The 26,069-nt window shown below is 41.7% G+C and overlaps 1 protein-coding gene across 3 annotated transcripts in view; it reads left to right on the top strand.

Moving 5' to 3' along the window:
* Positions 1–21,911, top strand: part of lrrk1 (leucine-rich repeat kinase 1) — a 191,774-nt gene extending 169,863 nt beyond the window's left edge. The window contains exons 32-34 of one of the 3 annotated variants that reach the window (XM_048615946.1): positions 1,108–1,919; positions 19,779–19,880; positions 21,162–21,911. In XM_048615946.1, coding sequence (XP_048471903.1) covers positions 1,108–1,919; positions 19,779–19,880; positions 21,162–21,339 — 1,092 coding nt within the window. In that variant the 3' untranslated portion in view covers positions 21,340–21,911. Of the gene's footprint in view, positions 1–1,107; positions 1,920–9,882; positions 10,180–19,778; positions 19,881–21,161 lie in introns of those variants that run through there. The other 2 variants (XM_048615947.1, XM_048615948.1) reach the window with 2 other exon arrangements.
* Positions 21,912–26,069: the final 4,158 nt, after the last annotated feature.

Genomic DNA, 26,069 nt, shown 5'->3' with positions numbered 1-26,069 from the left:
TCCTATCCCGTGCCTAACAGTCTTTCAGATGTAATTCCATTCACATCAATAGTGTCAACCTTTGGAACAACAGTTAATCTTTACTGATCCCCCAAATCACCATCTTCCCAAGTGAGCATTCTTTAGAAAAGGTACTTGCACCTTCTACAGAATGCCCTGCAGCTTCAGGAGATTGTCAGACCCTGCACAAGTAAGTAATATTAATGGACAGAAGTATTATTTTTTGTAGATGCTTTGTTGTTATTGTTCTGGCAGCTTCAATAGTAGCTGAAATTCATGTCAGTAATTAGGCCAAACATGAACTTTGAAATGTGTTAACCTCCTAATCCTGCTGTGATCCAACTCCCAAAGTAACTATAGTGTGGAAATGTCCTCTCTTTATTCCCTCACCCTTACCAACAACTCTAACACTGGTTTCCGTGCTCAGGAATTTGGGCAGCATCGTCACGATTTCCTGTGCATTCACTTTAAGAATGGAAGTCAATAGATGGTGTGGTGTTGGACAGTGGAATTCCCAATATGTGATTGTGGCTATGCAAGAGTATGATGGGGTGGTGAACACTATATTCAATTAACTGTTCCCTTTGGCGCACATGGAGCAATGCCATTGCTTAATTTTAAATATTAAATAGCATGCTTGATAGCATTATGTTTAAAGCATTATTTGAAAGACCCCAATGATCTGTGTTCCAGTGACTAAAACAGAAATTACTGGTGCAATTCAACAGGTGGCAGATTCTGTGGGGAGAAAGCAGAGTTAACGTTTTGAGTCCAATGACTCTTCATCAAAACTGTTCCAATGAAAGGTAGAATTGAGTGGTGTTGTGCTTTGGGTTTATCCAAAAACAATCTGGTGTTTTGAACATTGCAGGCAATGGATGACAAGTATCATATGACAGAAGTGAGTGTCAGAGAATTGGATGTGGAAACTAGCAGCTTCATTCCTAGTTTAAGTCATGGTGATTGTCACTAACAGATGGGCTGATCTACACATCTGATATGCCAAATGGTGTCCCCTCAGCTGGAATGGCAATGTGTAGGAATAAAGTTAAGCTATGACAGATATTCTCCAAACCCTGAATGTATGTTTTGATCTCTTTGTCACAGAAATCTCCGGTAATGCTTGCAGGCATGGCTGATGGAATGGTCGCAGTTTACTCTCTGGCCAATGAAATTCCTGAGGGTTGGTGTTCCTATCTGTGCTCACGCTCAGCAAATAAGTTTCAGTTTAAAATCTCCGACAACGACCTTCGACAGAATGCGTATCCAGTTACTGATATGATAGCAGTGAACAATGGATCAGAAGTGTGGTACAGCAACGGTCCTGGGATCCTGATCATAGACACACTTGCTACAGAAATAACTCGGAGATTAGAACCTTATCAAGCTCCCTCACAAGTCATATCAATGACTTGCAATATGGGATGTAATGGGGAAGAGGCCATTTGGTGTCTGGATGATAAGACAAGTACTTTAATTATGTACCGTTCATATCAGGTCTGTGCCCATTATACGTGCAGTGACTGTAATCCACTGAGAGACATGTTCCCCATCCAGCAGCCTGCTAGTTTTGCAACAACCACAGCCATTACACCCACAGATACGACTGATTCCAACTCCATGGACGTCAGCATCATTTTCAATGATGAGGTTGGAACCCAAGTTATAAGACATTCTGACTCCATGACTGATTACTGTTCTCTGTCATCCGAATCTCACTCCTGTACCAACAGGAACACCAGGACATCATTCAGTGCCCTGAGTTCCCCAGCCAGTCCCACAAGTATTCCTCATTCTACTGACTGTGAGTCAAGTTTATCACATGACAGGCATGGAAGCATCTCCCCATCAGTGCATGATATTGAACAGCTACAAGCTGTAAAAATCCTAACCGTTAAGGACACCCTGTGGATACCAAGGTAGGTTGCTTATCAGATCCACTCAATTTGAAAAACATATGTTCACTCTCTAAGTGCAGCAGGTTGGATATCACAAAGCAAAATTAAAAATGCAGGTTTCTTCATTTATAACTTCGTAATATATTTAGTTTGTAGATGCTTAATGGTATTAATAATTTATGTTAGGTCAGTTTATAGATTATACAATGAACGAATCAAGTGTTAATGCAGTCGACAGTTGTCAACAGTATTTTGGTATGTTATAATTAAACTAATTTGTAAAATTGATATGAATGGAAATATTAGTTTTGTTAATGTGTAATTCCCCTTGTTGCAACCTTCTTATTTAGCTAGTGCTCTTCTACAAATAAGCAAGTTGTTTATTTTGATCCACTATTGTGTTGGTACACAGCTGAGGGCCAGGCTATACTTGCCCAAATACATAGTCTTTGCCATATGTGTGTATAGTACACACAAAAATAATAGCACTTCTTAGTATCACATTGTAATTGAAGGGTGTATTTTGGAGAGTTGTATCAAATTCTGGATTTTGGGGGTAAATGTAATTTGCATTGCGTGCATCTGCGAGTGAGTGTAATGGTTTTGCAATATAGATGAAATGTTTTGGGGTATGGTAGAGAGTGAGTATTATGCTTTATGGTTTGGGGTGTGGCTGAGCGTGAGTTCAATAGTTTAGGGTGTTGTTGCTGTTTTCTAAACAAAATGTATTGGGATTCTTAACGGAAGCCTAACAAAAATTTTAAGCTTTGAACTGAAGAGGCTGCTCATGGAGATTTTTAAGCTTGTTAAAGATGTAATGATTAATTGCCCTGCCATATTATACTTTGAGCCCATGCTGCTGAGAAAGCTCATGGGTTAAAGTCTTGATGTGACAATAATTAAGTCACTCACAGGGTGTGGGCGTCTCTGGCAAGGCCAGCATTTATTGTCCATCCCTAATTACCCAGAGAGCAGTTAAGAGTCCACCATATTGCTCAGTTCCCAGGACACAGTATTTGTTTATCCATAAATTCAAAAAACGATAGGCTGAGCAAATGCAAATCAGCTGCAGTTGTCAATGTACATTTCTTTGAATAGAATTATGTGGGATGGAGGCAATGGCCTAATGGTATTATCGCTTCACTGTTAACCCAGAGACCCAGATAACGTTCTGGGGGTGCAGGTTCGAATCCCATCACGGCAGATGGTAGAATTTGAATTCAATAAAAATATCTGGAATTAAGAATCTAATGATGACCATGAATCCATTGCCGATTGTTGGGAAAACCCATCTGGTTCGCTAATGTCCTTTTAAGGAAGGAAACTGCCATCCTTACCTGGTCTGGCCTACGTGTGACTCCAGATCCACAGCAATGTGGTTGGCTCTTAACTGTCCTCTGGGCAATTAGGGATGGGCAATAAATGCTGCCTCGCCAGTGAAGTCCTCATCCTGTTAATGAATTAAAAAAACGTAAGTGATTCAACACAGATATAATCTCGTCATATTTCATTTTGGCATTCTTATGCGTTTTGTTTCTCTGTCTTTCCAGTGTTGTTTATACTTATTTTAACTTTTCAAACACCAAGTGATCTTTGGGATTTAATGGACTGTAATTTTATTAATGGAGCATGTACAGTAAAGCAATCTGCTCATTCACACTGTGATCCAGTCCTCATGGGACATCCAATAAAGTCAGCATTCATTATGATCAAAAGCTATTGAAAGATGGTTTCATAAACCTTACAGTTCTGTTGCCCGTGTCCTACCCAACATGAAATCCTGCTGGCCTTGGAAAATCAGGTTGATAGTGGATCTCAAAGAAAGGAATTTGTGAAATGTCTACATGATGATTTTTTGGAACAGCTTGTGGTATAGCCCACTACAGAACAGACAATTCTGGATTTGGTGATGTGTAGGCAGGCTTGATTAGGGAGCTGAAGTGAAGTAAAACTGGGGGAAGTGACCACAATATGATAGGATTCACCCTGCAATTTGAGAGGGAGAAGCTGGATTCCGATGTAGTGGTATTACAATCAAGAAAAGGTAGCTACAAAGATACGAGGAAAGAGTTGGCCAGAGTTGTTTGGAAGGGGAGCCTAGCAGGGAAGACAGTGGAAAAGCAATGGCAGGAGTTTCTGGGGGTAATTTGGGAGACACAGCAGAAATTCATCCCAAGGAAGAAGAAACATACTAGGAGGAGGTTGAGGCAACCATCGCTAACAAGTCAGGCAAAGGACAACTAAAAAAGCAATAAGCGGGTAAGTGATGAAATATGACAGTAACCTAGCTATTAAGATAAGAGACGATTGCAGGAGTTTTCTTAGATATATGAGGTAAGAGAGAGGCAAGTCTGGACATTGAACCACTGGAAAATGAGGTTGGAGAAATAATGAGGAGCAAAGAAATGGCAGAGAAGTTGAATAGGTACTTTGCATCAGTTTTCACGGTGGAAGACACCAGCAGCTTAACAGAACTTGAAGATTCGAGTCGGGGCAGAAGTGAGTGTAGAAACTGTCACTAGGGAGAAGATGTTGGGGAAGCTGAGAGGGCTAAATGTGGATAAATCACCAGGACCGGATGGACTACGCCCCAGACTTTTGAAGGAAATAGCTAAGGAGAGTGCGGAGGCATTGGTGATGATCTTCCATGGGTCACTGGAGTCAAGGAAGGTCTCGGAGGACTGGAAAATGGCTAATGTAAGCCCCCTGCTTAAGAAGGGAGGGAGGCAGAAGACATTAAACTCAGGGTGAGATTGCAGAGTACATGGAAGTGCATGCTAAAATAGGGCTGAATCAGCATGGTTTCGTCAAGTGGAGGACATGCCTGATAAATCTGTTAGAATTCTTTGAGGATGTAATGAGTAAGTTGGACAAAGGAGAACCAGTGGACATGATCTAGTTGAATTTCCAAAATTTGACAACATAAAAAATAGAAACAGAAATTAGGCCATTCAGCCCATCGAGTCTGCTCTGCCGTTCAGTCATGGCTGATAAGTTCCTCAACCCCATCCTCCTGCTTTCTGCCTGTAACTTTTGATCCCCTCAACAATCAAGAACCTATCTATCTCTGTCCTAAATATGCTCAATGACTGGCCTCCACAGCCTTCTGAGGAGTGAGTTCCAGAGATTCACCACTCTCTGATTGAAAAGTTTCTCCTCATCTCCTTTCTAAAGGATCTTCCCTTTACTCTAAGGCTATGCCCTCAGGTTCTAGTCTCTCCTACCAATGGAAACATCTTCCCAATATCCACTCTGTCCAGGCCATTCAGTATTCTGTAAGTTCCAATTAGATCACCCCCTTATCCTTCTAAACTCCATCGAGTATAGACCCGGAGTCCTCAAACATTCCTCATATGTTAAGCTTTTCATTCCTGGGACCAATCTCATGAGCCTCCTCTGAACCTGCCGCAGGGCCAGTACATCCTTCCTGAGATATGGGGCCCAAAACTGCGCAAAATACTCCAAATGTGGCCTGACCAGAGCCTTATAGAGCCTCAGAAGTGCATCCTGCATTTATATTCAAGTCCTCTCAAAATAAATGCCAACATTGCATTTGGCTTCCTAACTACTGATTCAACCTGCAAGTTTACCTTGAGAGAGTCCTGGAGCAGAACTCCCTAGTCCCTTTGCACTTCAGATTTCTGAATTTTCTCCCCATTTAGAAAATAGTCCATACCTCTATTCTTACCAAAGTGCATGACCTCACACTTTCCCATGTTGTACTCCATCTGCCACTTCTTTGCCCACTCTCCTAACCTGTCCAAATCCTTCTGCAACTTCCCCGCCACCTCAATACTACCTGTCCCTTTACCTACCTTTGTATCGTCTGCAAACTTAGCCAGAATGCCCTCAGTTCCTTCATCTAGATCATTAATGTATAAAGTGAAACGTTGTGGTCCCAATACTGACTCTTGTGGAACACTACTTGTTCACTTTTAACCCCACTTTCTGCCTTCTGCTAGACAGCTAATCTTCTGTCCATGCTAGTACCTTGCATCTAACATCATGGGCTCTTATCTTACTCAGCAGCTTCCTTTGCGCCATGTGTCAAAGGCCTTCTTGAAGTCCAGGCAGATACCATCCATTAACTCTCCTTGGTCTAACCTTCTCGTTACTTCCTCAAAGAATTCTAGCAGATTCGTCAGGCATGACCTCCCCTTGATGAAACTATGCTGACTTTGCCCTATTTTGTCATACACTTCCAAGTATTCAGAAATCTCATCCTTCACAATGGACTGCAAAATCTTACCCACAACTGAGGTTAAGCTAATCGGCCTATAATTTTCTGTCGTTTGCCTTGCTCCCTTTTTAAACAGGGGTGTCATGTTAGCGATTTTCTAGTCCTCTGGAATCCTCCCTGAGTCTAGCGATTCCTGAAAGATCACCACTAATGCCTCCTCTGTCTGTTCAGCTATGTCCTTTAGAACTCTGCGGTGTAGTCCATCTGGTCCAGGTGATTTGTCCACTTTCAGGCCAATCAGTTTTTCTAGCACCTCCTCCTTAGTGATGGCCACCATACTCAGCTCTGCCCCCTGACTGTCTCGAATTTTTGGGATATTACTCCTGTCTTCCACTGTGAAGACTGACGCAAAGTAATTATTCAGTTCCTCAGCCATTTCCTTGTTCCCCACTACTAATTCTGCAGCATCATTTTCCAGTGGTCCAATGTCTACTTTTGCCTCTCTTTTGCCCTTTATATATCTAAAGAAACTCTTACAGTCTTCCTTTATATTATTGGCTAGCTTACCTTCATATTTAATCTTCTCCCTCCTTGTGTCTTTTTTTTTTTGTTGCCCTCTGTTGGTTTTTGTAGGCTTCCTGTGGCTTCCCACTGTCCTTTGCCACATTATGTGCTTTTGCTTTTATGCCGTCCCTGACTTCCCTTGTCAACTATGGTTGTCTCATCCTCCCTTTAGTATGCTTCTTTTTCCTAGGGATGAATTTTGCTGGGCCTCCTGAATTACTCCCAGAAACTCTTACCATTGCTGTTCCACTGTCTTTCTTGCTAGGCTCCTCTCCAAGTCAATTCTGCCCAGCTCCTCCCTCATGCCTCTGTAGTTGCCTTTATTCAGCTGTAATACTATTACCTCTGATTCTGTCTTTTCCCTCTCAAATTCTATCATATTAAGATCACTGCCTACTAAGGGTTCCTTCACCTTATGCTCCCTTATCAAGTCTGCCTCATTGCACATCATTAAACCCAGAATTGCCTGATCCCTAGTGGGCTCTACCACAAGCTGCTCCAAAAAGCCATCTCGTAGACATTCCACAAATTCCTTTTCTTACAATCCACTGTCGACCTGATTTTCCCAGTCCATCTGTGTGTTGAAATCTCCCATGATCACTGTAACCTTCCCTTTCTTGCACGCCGTTTCTGTCTCCTGGTGTATCTTGTGCCCCACATCCTGACTCCTGTTTGGAGGCTTGTACATAACTCCCATTATGGTTTTTTTTTTACCTTTTGTAGTTCCTCAATTCTACGTACAAAGATTCTACATCATCTGACCCTACGTCGTTTCTTACTATTGATTTAATTTCATTTCTTACTAATAAGGCAACCCCACCCCCTCTACCCACCTGTCTGTCTTTTCGATAGGATGTATATCCTTGGATATTTCGCTCCTAGTCCAATTCCCTAGCAGCCACGTCTCTGTGATGTCCACCACATCATACCTGCCAATTTCAATCTGCGCCACAAGCTCATTTACCTTATTCCTTATACTGTGTGCATTCGGATATAATGCTTCAGTCCTGTATTTACTGTGCCTCTTCTCATTGTCGTCCCTTTATTCAATATGCTTGAAGTTAGATTCCTAACCCTTTCCAAACACACTCTCCTATTTGTGTCTTTGCTGGAGACTTCAATAACCTCTCCTGAGTTCTCCTTTCCTATCATTTCTTTCATATTTTTCCATGCAGTTGAATCCACCCCTACAGATTTAACCTGCTGCTTTGTTTCCTACTGGGGTAAATTTTACCCTTCCCTCCCCACCCCCTCCATTTTCTAGTTTAAAATCCTATTGACCAGCCTATTTACCCTTTTCGCTAGAACATTGGTCCCAGCTCAGTTCAGGTGGAGACTGTCCCAGCAGTACAGATCCCTCCTGTTCCACTACTAATGCCAGTGCCCCATGAAATGGAACCCCTCTTTCCCGCACCACTCCTTCAGCCACGTGTTTACTTCCCTTATTCTTGTGTCTAACAGGAGGCTGCTAAATGAGATAAAAGTCTATGGTATTAGGGGCACGGTGCTGGCATAGAGAGGATTGGCTAACTGGCAAATGACAATGAGGGCATTGTTGCTAACTTTACAGATGGCACTAAAATAGGTAGAGGGACAAGTAACGTTGAGGAGGTGGGACAGCTGTAGAAGGACTTGGAAGGCTAGGAGAGTGAGCAAAGAAATGGCAGATGGAATACGTTGTGGGAAAGTGTGAGGCTACGCACTTTGATAGGAAGAATAGAAGTGTAGACTACTTTTTAAACAGAGGAGGGCTCCACAAATCTGAAGCACAAAAGGAGATTTACAAGAATGATCCCAGAGCCTGAGGGCTTGTTATATGAGGAGTGGTTGAGGACTCTGTATTTGATGGAGTTTAGAGGGATGAGGGGGATCGCATTGAACCTCACAGAATACTGAGAGGCCCGAATAGAGTGAACGTGTTTCTACTAGTAGAGGAAAGACTAGGACCAGTGGACACTGCCTCTAAGTGAAGCGACGACCCTTAGAATGCAGATGAGGAGGAATTTCTTTAGCCAAAAGGTGGTTGTTCTGAGGGACTCATAACTGCAGAAGGCTGTAGAGGTTAAGTAATTGAGTGTATTTAAGACAGAGATAGATTGTTGATTAGTAAGGGAATCAAGAGTTCCAGGGAGACGACCGGAGAATAGGGTCGAGAAACGTACCAGCCACGATCGAATGGCAGAGCAGACTCAATGGGCCGAATGGCTAATTCTGCTCCCATATCTTTTGGTCAATTATTCACTGGTGTTGCTACTTGCAGGGAGCTATGAATATGGACCCCAAGATCCCACTGTATATCAATGCTTCTAAGGATCCTGCCATTAACTGTATATTTTCCTCTTGCATTTGACCTCCCAAAGTACATCATCTCACACTTGCCATTTCTCCACTCAACTTTTCCAGATGATCTGTATCCTGCTGTGTCCCCGAATACCTTCCTCACTATCCACAATTCTACCAATTTTTGTCTTGTCTGCAAAACTACTAACCAGACCACCTACATTTTCATCAAAGTCAGAGGTCCCAGCACTGATCCTTGCGAAGCCCACTGATCTGCTGTATAAACTACCTTAGGATTCTCATTAATCCTACTTGACAAAGACATTTTGTGGCCCCTTCTAGTGCTCCTAACTACTTGTTCAAAGTCTTTTCTGCTCATTTTATGTTCTTTGAGGGCCTTGTCTGGTTTCAGTATTCCTCAGGGGCCTTATTTGATTTCATTCCCATTACCCTGTGAAATTTCTGTGCTCCTCCAATTTGATGTCTTGTTCAGCCTGATTTTGATTGCTCCACCATTGATGGCTGTTGTCAGTTGGCTAGGCCAAAGGTCCTGAATCTCTCTGTATACCTGTCTGCCTCTCCACCTCACTCTCCTCTCTAAAATGCTCTATAAAACCTACCTCATTGAGCTTGAGATCATTTGACCTGATATCACCTTGTTTTACTCATTAGCACAGAATCACAAAAATATTACACTGCAGAAGGAAACCATTCGGACCGTTATGCCTGCACTGGCCTATTACCTAGCGATTATCTCCTACCTTTTCCTGATGTCACTGTACATAACTACTCTCTGAAAAAACCATCCAATGCCTTCTTGAATTCCTCAATTGAACCTACCTCCACCACATTTCCAGGCAGTGTATTCTATACCCTAACAACTCGCTGTGTATAAAACACATTTCTCACTTTGCATATCATTTTAAATCAATCCCCTCTTGTTTTTGTATCTTTTACCAGTGAAAATAGCTTCTGTCTGATACTGTGTCCAGCCTTTTCATCATTTTAAAAGCGTCAGTCAGATCTCCTCTCAGCCACCTTCGCTCCAGGAGCAACAGTCTTGTTCAGTCTACCCTCAACTGAAACAACAAGGTGCAGGGCTGGATGAACACAGCAGGCCAAGCAGCATCATAGGAGCAGAGAGGCTGACGTTTCGGGCCTAGACCCTTCATCAGAAAAGGGGGAAGGGAAGGGGATACCCTCAACTGAAGTTTCTCGTGCCTGGAACCATTCTAATAAAGTGTTTCTGCACTCTCACCAATGTATTTGCATCTTTCCTATAATGTGGCACCCACAACTACACATACATACTCCAGCTGAGGTCTAACAAGAATCTTGTAGAAGTTCAGTATCATACTCTTGCTGTTGTATTCTCTGCCCTTATTAACAAAGCTGAGAACACCATATGCTATACTAACTGACCTCTCCTGCCACTTTCAATGATCTGTGTACATGTACATCCAGGTACCTCTGCTCCGGCACTACCCTTAGAATTTTATATTTTCTTTCAGTCGTCTTCCAACTAAAAAGCATCCCCTGCCACTTCCCTGCATTGAACCTCATCTGCAACCTATCAGCTCACTCCATCAACTTGTTAATGTCCTTTCGGAGTTCCATACTCTCCTTACAGTTTAAAGTTCATCCAATTTTGATGGCATCTGAAAACTTGGCAATTGTCCCCTGCACATCAATGATATATATCGGGAAAAACAAGGGTTCCAATACCAGCCCCTGAAAAACTCCACTGCAAAAAACCTTCCTCCAGTCCATTACTCCCTGTTTCCTATCATTCTGTCAGCATAATACAAAATTGGCTATGTCCCTTTCCTCCATTTTTCTGTCATGTGGCACTGTGTCAAATGCCTTCTGGAAATTCATGTGTACTACATCAAAAGCATTACCCTCATCAAGCCTTTATGTTAACTCTTCAAAAAACTCTAACAAGTTAGTTAAACGTGATTTCCTCTTTAGAAATCCATGCTGACTCTTTCTAATCAAACCACCTTTTCCCACGATTCTATCCCGAATAATTGTTTGCAAACATTTCACCTCTAACAAAATTAACTTAAGTGGTCTATAACTGCCAGGATTAGCCTCAGTCTTTTTTGAGTAAGGCCTTAATGTTGGCAGTTCTCCAGTGTTCTGGAACCTCTCTGGAGTCCAGGCAAGACTAAAATATCATGGCCAGTGCCTCTGCAATTTCAACCCTCACTTCCTTGAAAATCCTTGGATGTATTTCATCTAGTCCCAGTACTCTGTGAACTTTAAATACTAACAATCTTTCCAAGACATCCACCTTCTTAATTTTGATCCCTTCTAATGACAGAATTTCTTCCTCCATCACTATGGCCTGGACAGCGTCTTCCTCTTTCATAGTGACAAAATCACTCAATATCTCCTCCGTGACCCATGCCTTCATCAGTAAATCACTTTCTTGGTCTCAGATCTGTCCTACTCCTACTTCAACCACTCTATCTCCCTGGCCATACAGGTAACCCTGGATTTGTTTGCCCTACCTTTTGCATTAGAGGAAATATATCTTAACTGTACGCAATCATCTGCTCCTTGTTCAGTTACTTATCTTCCCACCACCTCTAATTCCAATAAATCCTTCTCAGCTGTGTTCTAGCCAAGTCAGCTACATGCCAATTTTGATTTTTCTTGTTCTGACTATAATACTTGGGACATTTCATTACATTAAAGGAACGCTATAAATAAAAGCTATGAAAAAAGATCCTGCTCTCCAAATTATAAAGAATGCAGTCATGAAGGTGTGACAGTGGGTGTGCCTTTCCATGCTCAAACAGTTTAAAAAAAACATGATAAAACAAGGACAACACGGAAAACAGTCACGGGGCATCTTGCTCCTCGGCGACACATGGAAGGTCTTTGCTAGGGTCCGTCTTAAATGACTCCATTTACTTGCAGAACGAGTGCATCTACAAGCACAGCACCATCAAATCTACAACCGAGCTAATCTTTTAGCAACAAGAGAACAGTAGGGAACAGGACGTGCTTCCTTACCTTACTTTCATAGATCTCACAAGGCATTTGCCATCACCAGCAGGATGGATATGGAGAAAATTTACTGTTCATCAAAGCTCCTCGGTGTCATGTGCTCCTGATGTTAATGTTACCTATAAGCTGCATGCATGAGCGGCTGTGCACTGGGAAAATGAAATCTGCACATGTCCCATAATCGTGCATTGGATGACCAATTTCGAACAGCCAGTGAATCCCAGGATGCTCCACATGCCAGATCAAAACCCAGGCCTTCTGAACTCGCTACTTGGTCACACTACTCATTCCAGCTCCAGACAAATTGTAAAATATTGTGATCGCCAAAACAAGTTCTGGAAAGGAGTAGAAACCAGGTCATATCATCTCCCGCCAGGGGCTTGAGTTGAAAGCTGTAGGAACAGGTTGGGGAGGTGTGGGAGTTTATAGTCTTCTCAGCAGTGACTAGGAGGATGAGGCATGTAAGGACTGGGAAGCTGGCAGCCCTTCCAGAAAGAAGTTAACACATGATACAAATAGCAAGTTACATTTCTGTCATATTTTAAAGCTTTGTTTTCTTGATAAGTTTAAAATATGTCCAAAATAAAAGCAAGCAAGTCTTCAAAAATGAAATTCAGCACACATTTCGAAAGGGAATGGCTTTCTGAGGTCGTTGAAACTGAAAGCCATCCTCAACTCAGATTCTGAATCTACGAATCTGTGAGGTTTTCACTTATCATGAAATGGATGATCTTGGTTTGGTGAAAGTTCTCAATGTTAATATCATATTTTCAGTAAAGATTAATGCATCCATGCTTTCCATGCGAGACAGTGATGATCGTGTGGTGAAGTGCACAGCAATTACTAAGAATCTGGCGCAGCAAGAATTTTCCCTTAAAATTTGTAGAGTGTATTGGCTTTGTCATAGAGTTCCTGGATGAATTGCGTAGATTGCATTTTCATATGTTGGTAGTGGGTGAAAGTATGGACATTTCAGTAAAAAAAAATGTTGATTTTGTACACCAGGTTTCAACCAGAATCTGAACTTGATTATAAGACTGTCTTTGCAGGAATTTTGAAACTGACTGCTTGTGGCACTGTCTCCATTGTGAAAACAAATAGGTAATTTTAATCACAAACAAAAACAGAAGTTGCTGGAAAAGCTCAGCAGGTCAGGTAGTGACCCTTCCTCAGAACTGGACTCGAAGCATTAACTCTGATTTCTCTTCACAGATGCTGCCAGACCTGCTGAACTTTTCCAGCAATTTCTGTTTTTGTTTCTGATTTACAGCATCCGCATTTCTTTCAGTTTTAATTAGGTAATTTTAATCAGTGGCCTTGATTTACAGAGATGATGTTTACACCTGGCTTCTGTTATGCTGGAGAGGGAAAACGGAGCAGCTGCAGTGACACGAAATCGAGCATTTGTTAGAACAGCGTTGTTTTGCTCACGGGGCAGATCTGGGATTGGATAACGTTTGGATGTAGGTGTCAGTTATGTAAGATATTGAAACACTTCAAAAAACAGTATATGCAATGTTCAGTGGGTCAACTGTGAAGAAAGGTCAAAGTCGAAATGTGATACAGTGGCAATTGATATCTGAATGAAGTGGGATGTCGCAAGACACTTTGCAGTGAGTGCACTAATACAAAACCACACTGTCTTAATTGAGTACTGTGCAGCAATCCAATAAAATGCCTCAAAATGCTCACAAAAGCACTACATTGTGTTGCACTTACAGCTCTGAATGATGTTCCTGGTGAGCTGGCATCATTGTGCATATTCTTGCAGAGGGAAGCTAAAACAGAAATTTCTGGAGAAACTCAGCAGCTGTGGCAGCATCTGTGGAGAAAAAACCCAGCATTTTGAAGGGTCGCTAAACTCAAAACATTAACTCTGAAGAAAAAGCAGAGATGCTGCCAGAGCTACTGAAATTCTCCAGTAATTTCTAATTTTTGTTTCAGATTTCCAGGATCCACAGTTCTTTGTTTCTCCTGACCTTTCCTTCTAAATCTGCAGGAAGGCAGTTTACTGACATACTAGTCTCTCCAGGCAGAAAGCAAAGTTAAAAATACAGCATGTCTTGATGAGCGAACTTGTCTACACTGCTGCCTCCCTAGTCGTTCACACAGGAACTCTGCTACAAAGACTTCTGGATTGACTCTGCCGTGGCTGAAACTTGTTATTCCAAACTATAAGTGTCACAAATACTGTGGTCATGGGACGAGGAAGTATCACTTCTTCCCCCTTTCACACTGAATAAGACCCTGTGAGAATTGGTTAGCAAATTCTGTTATTTTGGGCTCACAGTGATAGACAAACTTTCTCTTGATACAGAACTCAATGCACACATGAGGAAAGCAGCTACCATTTTCAACCTGATCTTAGTTGACGATTTGAGGCTCGTGTTCTCAGCAACGTGCTATATGATGGTGAAACATGGGTGACTAACAACCGTTAAGGAAGGAAGTTCAACAGCTTTCATATTTACTATTTGTGGCACATTCTAGACATCTCATGAAAGGACCAAATCACAGCATTCCTCTCAAAGGCAATTCTTGCAAGTATGTTGGCATTCGTCAAGGAAAGGCAACTTCACTGCCTCAAGCGCATTTACAGATGGAAGATGGACTTGGACTTGGATCCAAGGATTTTCTGTGCCATGGTGCAGCCAGAGCCAGACGACCTTTGGGACACCCAAAGCCCTGCTTCAATGAAGTCTGACATGAAGCCCGAACATTGATTCTTGCCTGGAAGATGTGAGCCGAATGCAGTGGTGAAATCACCTGTGGACTGTTGTATCCACCACGACAATCTGTGGCTGTGGTCGCTTGGCAACACGCACCATTCCTGAAAACAGCAACCCACAATAGAAGTTGGGTATGCAACATATGTGCTTCTCGGAGACTGGCCTCCTCAATCATCAGTAAAATTGCAGCCTATGAAGCCACCCATCCCCAGTGGATTAGCTGTACATCCAAATTGATAATATAAGTTATTGCTGTTGTTGCTTTCTGTTCTGCTCACTCTGGCCTCTTGTATGCTTCTGCCATTCTCAGCTGATTGTGCCTTGGACTTTTGATCATTTCTCTATTTACTTTTGTCTGTGTGAAACAACTCAGGGCACTTTTCTAACTTAAATGCATGACTTTTTTTTTGCTTTTGATTTTGTTCTTGATCTTCACTCCTATTAATTAGATCATCAGATGGTTCCTAAACTCAACTTGCAACATCAGCCAACAGAACTATGGGCAGAGACAGGCAAATATTGCCAGTCCCCAACACCTGGAGTCAATCCTTAAAGAATGGAACCAATTTTTCAACCACAATAAGACTTACAATCAGGAACATCTGCTCTTATAGTCAATGTAGTCACAGCCTCACATCACATTAGGCGTGGTATGCCTGCAGAAGCCAATCTCACAGATTCTCTTCCCCAATGAAGAGCCTAAATTTTCATAAACTGTATTTTTCTTGAGCATTTCTGCATTACTTTACTTTACGCTGAACTGTTAATCCAGAGACCAAGGAAAGAGTGCTGGCAAGAAATAGACAGCTTAGTTGCATGGTGTAAAGACAACAATCTCACCCTCAGTACTGAGGTGGAGGTGATTGAGAGCTTCAAGTTCCCTAGGAATAAATGTCACCAATGATCTATCCTGGTCCATTCATGTTGACCCTACAGTCAAGAAAGCACACCAATGCCTCTACTTTCTCGGAAGGCTAAGGAAATTTGGCACATCCACAATGATTCTTACAGATGCATCACAGCTTGGTATGACAACTGCTATGCCCAAGACAACAAGAAATTAGAATTGTGAATGCAGTCAAGTTCATTGCAATAACCATCTTTCTACCCACTTCCATTGGTCAGAAGATACAAAAGTTTGAAAACACCTGCCAACAGATTTAAGAATAGCTTCTTCCCTGCTGTTATCGTATTGATGAACAGATTTTTCATTTGTTACAGTTGACCTTTCTCTGTACCTTCTCTGTAGCTGTAATACTACATTCTACATTCTGTTCTATTACCCTGTTGTACTTACGTAAGGAATGATTTATCTGATTAGCATGCAAAACAATACTTTTCACGGTATCTCATTACATGTGACAATAAATCAAATCAAGTTAATGTTCATGGGGAACCAGGTTCGAATCCCACTATGGCAGCTGGTGAGATATGAATTCAATAAAAATCTGAAATTAAGAATCTCATGCTGATCATGAATCCATTGTCAATTGTTGTTAAAAACCCATCTGCTTCACTGTTGTCTTTTTAGGGAAAGAATCTGCCATCCTTATCTGGTCTGGCCTGCATGTGACTCCAGACCCACAGCAATGTGGTTTACTTTCAACTGCCTTCTGGGCAATTAGGGATGGACAATAAATGGTGGTCTAGCAAGCAATGCCCTCATCCTATGAATGAATCAAAAAAAATTGTTTTATTTCTACTTGTTTCTAATAGAAATGTTAACAATAGAATCATATGGTAATCCCTAACAGAGGGAAGGTATTCAACCCATCAGGGTCAATCCTATTCGGTTCACTTTTGAAAGTGATCTGTGAAAGCCAATAGCTCCTTGTACATGAATACAGACAAAACTGTTGAAGTTGGTGTTCTCACTCTTGGAGAACTGCACCCTGGATCCAGACACACAACCCACTCATTGGTGCAGAGACAGTTTTGAGAGCTGACTCGCCAAGTGCATTCATCATTTTCACTTCCCTTGTCGGAGCTGTCTACATCTTGTTCAATGATCAAGATAAGGTGGCAGGAATCATCACAAGTCTGAAATGTCAGCCCAATTAAAGCACTTTACAACACCTTCCCTCACTGAGAGCCTGATAGAAACATATCAGCTAATATCAGGCTATTATTAGCTCCAGGCAGTTCCTAAGCGTAGCTGTTACTTGGATGATCTTGTTGGTGCTGCTCCAAAACAAAGTATCTGGTACTGACAGCTTTGACATGTCACATTGATACAGCAATCAGTCTTCCACTCTGCTCCATATTGGAATTTTGCCTCCTATCAACATGAGTCTGTGTTTGATCATGGGGCAGTGTGACTGTACATTCCGTAAATATTAGACCAATGTCATCATTTTTTCTGGAAACAATCTTTCCCTCTTACTGGCAGATGGCATGCACTTATTTTCCTGCTAACAGTGGGATCGAAATTAATCTTAGATAGTGCTGAAGTGATTGGCTGCCTGATATTCAATTTCAAACATTGCAGTTCGAATCATAGAATCCCTACAGTGTGGAAACAGGCCATTCGGCCCATCTAGTCCACACTAACCCTCCGAAGAGCATCCCACCCAGACACTACCCTATCCTTGTAACCCTGCATTTTCCCATGGTTAATCCACCTAGCCTGCACATCCCTGGACACAATGGCCAATTCAGCACAGCCAATCCACCTAACCATATCTTTGGACTGTGGGAGGAAACTGGACCACCAGGAGGAAACCCATGCAGACACGGGGAGAACATGCAAACTCCACACAGACAGTCGCCTGAGGGTGGAATCAAACCCTGATCCCTGGTGCTGTGAGGTAGCAGTGCTAACCACTGACCCACTGTGTGGCCCCATGGTCATGGTCTACGTCATTGCCTAGTCTTTAATTCTAGATTTTATTAACTGAATTCAAAAGCTACAAGCTGCCACGGTTGGGTTTGAACCTTATGCTAGATTATTGATCCTGTGACTTTACCATTACATCATCATTTCCCCATAAATATTATGAAATGATACAGAGTTAGTGGGGAGAGAGTGAGAATAGTTTGAGTTTGACACAAAGCTCTGAGGAGTGAATGGGACAGTGTAATTACTTTAGGATTTATACAGGACTACTGGATGAAAATGGGGATTTGGAAAATTTTGGGATTGATACCAGGCTATGAGGAGAGAGTGGGACAGTGGAAATAGCTTGGGATTGATACGAAGCTCTGAGGAGAGACAGTGGGGTATTGGGATTACTTTGGGATTGACACAGGGCTGTGTTCAGTGGACAAGTGGGATTATTTTGGGTTTGATACAAGGCTGTGTGAAGAATACATAGTGGTGAGAGGGTTAATTAACTACCCTCTGAAATGGACTAGCAAGCTACACAGTTAAAAGGCAGTTGGAGATTGCAACAAATACACACTGTCCTCATCAAGCCCTGTTTAATTGTAAAACCGAAAGAACTACGGATGCTGTAAATCAGGAGCAAAAATAAAGTTGCTGGAAAAGCTCAGCAGGTCTGGCAGCATCTGTGAAAAAAAAACAGAGTTAACGTTTCGGGTCTAGTTACCCTTCCTCAGAACTGATGGTGGTGGGAAAACGTCAGTTTACATGCAGAAAACAGGGAGGTTGGTGGGGTAAGAGTAAACGAAAGGATAGCTCCTACATAATTGTACATACCTCTATCCTAATAACGCCTCCTATAGATTTCAAAGGCAATTTAATAAGATTGCATGGAGTTCAGCATTGTGTTTGAAGAGAAGTGACACTTTATAGCTATTAAAGGCTGATTTTTTTCTGGTCCATTGGAGGACCAAGAAGTGAAGAGATCAGCTGGAAATACCATGAAGTTCCATTGTATTCACACTGGATTCCTGTGAAGGGAGAGTCCCATGATAGGGAAGCATTGGCCTTCATTGAGGTGGAGAGATGAATCTAAAATTAATCCCTTTGCTCCACTCTTTCCCCATTAACCCTGAATCATCCAAAATCGACATACTTCCCCACTTGCTTCCCAAAGCTATCTATCAATTCTAAGTTAACCCCACCTGCCCTGCTCCCTTCCCAAATTCCTCTATTATTCTAAGTTAATCCTGTTGCTATAATTTACCCCCATTGCTCCCCATCTTGAATCATTGCTAATTTTTCATAAGAGGATGCAGTGATTTCTACCTGAATCTGCTCTGTGAGAAAGCATTCCATGTTCCAACAATCCTGTGTGAAGAGATTGCTTTTTGCCTCCTCATTCTGAGTGGCCCTTTTGGCAGTGCCTCCAGTTTACTTTCTTTTCTTCATTTTGGTTTTGACGTTGCCAAGGTGAGCTTGGTTGTCTATTTAAATTGGTGAAATTCAGTTGTAACATTCAGCAATCCAGGCCAAACCTTTTTACCAGTGCTTTTAAACTTGCCTATGCCAACAGTGATCAAGTCACTGGTTTTATTGGTTCAGGGTGATTATCTATGATATACTAGGAAAGATTCTAAAAGCTTGAAGCATTAACTCTGTTTCTGTCTCCACTAATGGAACTCAGTAGGTCTGGCACTTCCAGCAATTTGTTTTTATTTCAGATTTTGCTACATTGATCAAACTTGTTCCATTGACTATAAAATGATGTAGGACAATTTGAAGTGCTGAACAATGCTATAGAAATGCACTTCTGTCGTTCTTATTGTCAGTTCTATCTAATATTTAGAGTTCTTGGTACAGTTTCATTTTGCAAATAAAATGAATAACATATGTTATAGCATACTCCACCCACTGTACCACTGCATGTGGCACCCACAGCCTGCTGGTCTTACTTCACCCTGCTCCTACTTTGCTCTGTTCTCCTGATATACTGCATCCGCTGTACACTGCTCCCAATGCATGCTGCACCTACTATATACTGCAAAAAACTCCCAGTGCACACTGTACCCAACAATTACTGCGCATACTCCCACTGCATGTTATACACTGCTATCAGTGCACAGTGTAGCCACTGCATGTTGTGCAGTGTTCCCAGTGCATGTTGGACCGGCTGCATACTGCACATACTTCCAGTGCATGTTGTATGCTGCACCCAATCTTTATGTGCATTGTCACTGTCGCTCTAAACTTCCTTTTCATTGCTGTTTTGTTGTTTTTAATTTCAGACGAGGTGGTGATATCATTGTTATTGAGCTGGAAAACCAGTCCATCTGCCAGCAAGGCAGGGTCATGGCAGTACTAAAGCCAGAATCTGCACCTGAAGACAGGTAACTGAGTGTTAAATCAATAGAAGGACCCAAAGCAAACCCATGCTATATATGTGCTGTTAGTGTCTTTCTCTCCATTGCAAACTAACCAGCTGAGCTAACCGATCCCAGATGGAACTGCTATCTGATTTACAGCAGCCCATTTCTCTTCGGCTGGTATTTGAGGCAGTCTCCATTACTTCAGTAACACTTTGTTTTTTAAATAATTGCACTTGGCTACGGATTCTGATTCAATTTCAGAGTGGGCTGTTTGATACAGCTCTCTCAACTCAAATTCATTCTGTCGCATTTCTACCAAAGAAGATGGTTGAAGCATGTCAGCCTCATTCTCTTTATTCTCTTCCTTTCATCTTGAGTTTTCGAAAATACCGTCAGATAACTGAATTTTTGCACCCTGTCAGGTTTGCGTAGATTCCACCTCTTCATATCTCATTCTGTGAATTTGAGATCTAGTTACAACATAGTCTGGAATCAATCCAGGACATTCCCCCTGTAGAATCTCAATTTCGTTAACTTCCGATGCCCTTTGTGAGGTCAATACTTTTGAAGCAGCCAGATCATTCCCCAAGATGATATCCATTCTTTCTGTAAGGATTTGTTGCATTAGTCCAACTACAACTTCTCCACTGTCAAAGTCACTCTTTCATCCAACTCTATATAATGGGACCAGTTTATAACTTCAATGTATACCTCCAATTAATATTTTTATCCTTCATTTAGACCTTCTGGAAGACAAATTGTGTCAGCCAGCATCAATGAGTAACTTGCTTCAGTGTCTTTATTCAGCTACTTCCATGATTAGAAGAACAAGGAAATACCTCTCCCTTTGATATAAAATGTTCAGAATCTGCTGTGGTTGGGTCTTTTTAACTGTAATCGTGGGTGAATTTTCTTGAATGTCTTGAGCCACGTCCCTCTTGTGGGTTCTGAGGGAACATGCTCTACCTGTAATACCGCTATGCTTTTCATACATGTTGGCTTTCCTGATACACCCTTTTATGAAGATTCCTTAGACGTTGCTACGGAACGTCTGCGGCACAACAAACCAGCTCGGCGAGCCAACCAACCTCAACACCCACAACCCGAGCTACATTATCTTTTGCTTCCTGTCAATGAGCTAACCTTGAAGCCAACTTGTCCATTTTCTAGAATTTCAAGAGTACTCAGTTTTCTGAACAGACTTGTTTGCCAGCATTGTAGATTAGTGCTTTGTATTTAGCTGGAAACTGATAAAAGCCTTTATTACTGACAGTATCCTGTTTGTCTTCCTCAACCCCACAGAAAACTCGTGGACGCTGCTGTTGTGGCGAAGGACACAGTGGTCTGCTGCTTTCAGAATGACACCAGAGATTGGAACCTGCATGTGTGGAGAGCCTGGGGATCCAGAGAATTCAAGCTATTCTATCAGTCATACGAAGAGTTGGCAAGAATGGAAGTCAGCATGCGCAGACGGAAGTAGCCCTGGTGAACATAATTCAGGATCTCTGGACGCATAACCCTCACTGAAGAGGCAAGTTGCAGAACAGATCATAGTTCTGGTAACAGGAAAATGATTGAGCCTGCAAAACCGACTGTTTTCCTCGTGAACTTAACCAATGCAAACTTGATGCACAGTACAGAAAAAAAAGAGGGAAAATGTTCATATGAGATTATAGAAAAGGATGGACGTCACTTCACGTTCTGTCCCACAGATTGGGATTTGATCCAAGTGTCACATTTGGATTCCAAACTCAGTACCCTGCTGATTACTCTCATTGACAATCAAATATTGCTGTCTCCTTGGAACTGTAAATCTAGATGTCTATAAAGAGTTTAAATGGGAAGAATATATTTATTGTGCATTAAATGCAAAAGTTACATTGTGCATAATGGAAGTTCTGGACCTTTGAGAGAATCAACTGGAGCTTTCGGAAACCTTGTGGGGTACTGATACAACATAGGATTTATTCGTATATTTATAAGAACATAAGAACTAGGAGCAGGAGTAGGCCACCTAGCCCCTCGAGCCTGCCCCGCCATTTAATAAGAACATGGCTGATCTTCTTGAGACTCAGCTCCACTTACCCACCCACTCACCATAACCCTTAATTCCTTTACTGTTCAAAAATTTATCTAGCCTTGCCTTAAAAACATTCAGTGAGGTAGCTTCAACCGCTTCACTGGGCAGAGAATTCCACAGATTCACAACCCTTTGGGTGAAGAAGTTCCTCCTGACCTCAATCCTACATCTGCTTCCCTTTATTTTGAAGCGATGCCCTCTAGTCCTAGTTTCACCTGCTAGCGGAAACAACCTCCCTGCCTCCACCTTATCTATTCTCTTATCTATTATCTTAAAGAAATTGTTTTATCTTTTACTGTAGGCAAATTGTCTCAGTTTAAACAAAGAAGCACCATGGTACAGGGCTGAACCATGGTCAAAGTTGAGGACTAGTGTTCTGTAGATATTGAGCATGAAATTGGATTGGAAAATTCAGCCATGCAAAAGACAAAGTCTGGGCCACAAAGGGCTAGCTTGGATCTTTGGTTTCGACACAGTTAACAGTCTCAGCTAGAGTTAGGGATAGGGAAATAACTGTTGAGTTTATTGAAGCCAACCTAAAGACAGTGTTACTGGTTAAATCTGGTTAGAGATTGTTTATCAGTGGTTTTCTCTTCAATTGTTATATCACTGGACTAACAACCCAGAGCCCTAGAAAAATGTTTTGGGAGAATGGGTTTGAATTCAATCAAATCTGGAATGAAGAGCAGATCTGATGGTAGCCATGATGTGGAGATGCCGGTGTTGGACTGGGGTGGACAAGATCAGAAATCACACAACATCAAGTTATAGTCTAACAGGTTTATTTGAAATCACAAGCTTTCGGAGTGCTGCTGCTTCATCATGTGAAGCACTTCATCTGACAAAGGAGCAGTGCTCTGACAGCTTGTGATTTCAAATTAACCTGCTGGACTATAACCTGGTGTTGTGTGGCTTCTGACCAGATCTAATGGTGACCATGTAAACTCTGACAATTATTACAAAAACCCATCTGGTTCAGTAATGTCCTTTAGGGAGAGAAATCTACCATCCTCACCCGGTCTAGCCTACATCTGTCTCCAGACTCTCAGTAATGTGGTTTACTCTGGGCAATTAGGGATGGACAGTAAATGCTGGCCTAGCCAGCGAAGCGCACATCCAATGAATGAGTAAATAAAAACAACAGAACGACACCACAAGATTTCATGTTTTAAAACAAAACCACAAACTTCATTGTATTTAAAAGGATTAAACAAAACAAGCAGCTTTAACACAATAAGTTGGATCTATGATTATTGTGCATTCAATTTTACTTTAAATTGCTCCTTTTCATTTTAAAGCCCATCAAACTGTTATTTACCTCTGTAAGCTCACCAAATATATGCCACCGTCCTCTGGAATTTATTTTAATTTTCTTCAGTTCCACCTGTTTTCAGAGGTTCTTTGTTTAATACCACTTGACTGTGGAAAACGCCATCTGCTATTCTAGTTGCATTCTCAATACTCCTGAGCTAATTCTGCTGATTTCCTTCTTTACAACAAAGTTATGTCAGGATGATTTTACTAGTTTGAACCTAGGCAATGTTTACAGCATTTCTTCTCTCTCAGAGTTCAAATCTTGATTAAGCCATTCCACACAGTGTTGTCAAAGTTCCCTTTTCCTCTGCTTACACTGCAGGCCTAACTGTCTTTTACATTGGCAATCTTCTTTCAGTAAGCTACTGAAGGGTCAGTGGGTCAACGCTGAGGGAATGCTACACTGTCAGAGGGTCAGTAATAAGGGAACACTGAACCTCAAAGGATCAGTACTAAGGGTCCACTGCACCGTGAGAGGGGTGGTATGGAGGGAGTACTGTACTGTTGCGGAAAGTCAGTGCTGAGGAAAGAACAGAGGGAAAAGTGCACTGTTGAAGGAGTGCTGCATTGTCAGAGAGCCAATACTGAAGGAGTGCTGCAATGTTGGAGGGGCAGTACTGAGGGAGTGTTGCACTATCAAAACCATAGTTCTGAAATTGCTGTATCATCTCTAGGATGAGCAGTACTAAGGGCCTTTGCACTTTTGGAAAGAAGGTATTGAGAGAGCACTGCATAGTCAGAGGGGAAGCATTGGAATGCTGCTGTGTCACAAGTAGTATCTTTCAAATGAGAAATGAAAGTTAGTCCCCAGTGAGGAAGAAGGACTCTATGAAGTGGATAAACTATCATAGTTAACCAAGGAAGTTAATCAAATGGAAAGAAAAAGACATACAATGTGGTAAAGTGTAATGATAAACCAGAGGATTGGGAAAGTTTTTAAAGCCAACAAACGATGTCCAAGAAAAATAGAGGGAGAGAAGATAAACAATTAGGGTAAACCAGCAAGTCATTTAAGAACTGAGAGTAAGAGTTTCTGTAAAAATATAAAAATTAATAAAGAGGTCATAGGCTTCTCAGAGAGTGAGCCTTGGGAAATAATCATGGAGAAGCACGAAATGGCAGAAAAGCTGAATAAATACTTTGCATCAACCTTCATAGTAGAGGCCGTTAATAGGATTCCCAAAATACTAAACAAGTAGTCAAAAGATGGGGAGAGAAAAATGCAATACTTATCACAAGAGACATGTGCAAGACTAATGGAGCTAAAGACAAATACCTGAGGGGTTGCATTCCACGTTACTCAAAGAAGTAGCTACAGAGTTAGATGTACTGGTAGTAATCTTCTGCAAATCCCAGAGGACTGAAAATCTGCCAAAGTAGAATCCTTATTAAAAAAGTGAGATAAAATGAAGTAACAATGGGCCAGTTAGCCTAACATCTGTTTCAGAAAGATGTTAAAATCTAGTATAAAGTATGTTATAGAAAGCATTTAGAAATATATAATTTGGTCAAGCAGTCATTATGGCCTCTTGAAAGGGAAATCATGCCTGACAAATTTACTACAGTTCTTTGAGGAGGTAGCAAGCAAGATAGATAAAGGTGAACCAGTAGATGGAATAAATTAAGATTTCCAAAAGGCATTTGATAAGGCAACTTAATAAGATAAGAGCCCATGGTGTTGGAGTAGTACATTAAGTAGCATGGTTAGAGGATTGGGTAACTAATAGAAAACACAGAGTTGGGGTAAAATAACCATTTTCAGGATGGCAACCCGTAACTAATAGGCACATAGTTTCAGTGGTTACCACTGCTGCCTCAGTACCAGGGACCTGGATTCTACTCCAGCCTTGGGTGACTGTCTGTGTGGAGTTAGCATATTTTTCCTGTGTCTGTGGGTTTTCTCCAGATGTTCCAGTTTCCTCCCATAGTCCAGAGATGTGCAGGTTAGGTGGATTGGTCATGCTAAATTGCCCATAGTGTCAAGGGATGATGTGTGCAGGCTAGGTGGATGAACCATGGGAAATGCAGGGTTATAGGAATAGGGTAAGGTGGTGGGTCTGGTTGGGATGCTGTTTGGAGCGTCACTGTGGACTCAGTGGGCTGAATGGCCTGCTTCCACGCTCTAGGAACTCTATGATTCTAGTAGAGTGCTACAGAGATCAATGCTGAGGACACAGTTATTAACAATTCATGACTTGGATGACAACTGAATGCACTATCACACAAAATTAGGTGGCAAGGCAAGGAAGTGAGGATGACAAAAAGAGTCTTCACAGGAATATAGGATAAGCGAATGGCAAAAACTTGGTAGAATATAGTACGGGAAAACATAATGTTGTACAGTAGAAATAGAGAAGCTGAATATTTTAAATAGGGAAATTTTGCAGAAAGCTTTAGCATAGACAGATTTGGGGGTCCTTGTACAGGGTTCACAAAAACCTTGTATCCAAGTCCAATGGATAATAGGGAAGACAAATGGAATGTTGGCCTATATTTCAAAGGGAATGGAGTACAAAAATAGAGAGACCTTGCTACAAGGTACAAGTCAGACCACACCTGAAATGCTGTAAATAACTTTGGACCGCTCACCTATGGAAAGATATATTGTCATTGGCAACAGTCCAGATAAAGGTCAGTAAGTTGATTCTCTGTATGGAGGGACTCTCCCATGCTGAAGGGCTGAGGAGGTTCAGCCTGTACTAATTGGAGTTTAGATGTATGAGAAGTAACCTTATCAAAACGTGAGAGATTCCTAAGGGGCTTGAGGTAGATGCAGAGAAGATGTTTCTCTTTGTGGGAGGGTCTGGAGCAAGAGG

This window comes from Rhincodon typus, chromosome 33 (genome assembly GCF_021869965.1).
Source record: "Rhincodon typus isolate 14 chromosome 33, sRhiTyp1.1, whole genome shotgun sequence".
Classification (NCBI taxonomy): Eukaryota; Metazoa; Chordata; class Chondrichthyes; order Orectolobiformes; family Rhincodontidae; genus Rhincodon; species Rhincodon typus.
Note: the sequence above shows the minus strand (reverse complement) of the source record. Positions and strands in the feature narration are given on the sequence as shown.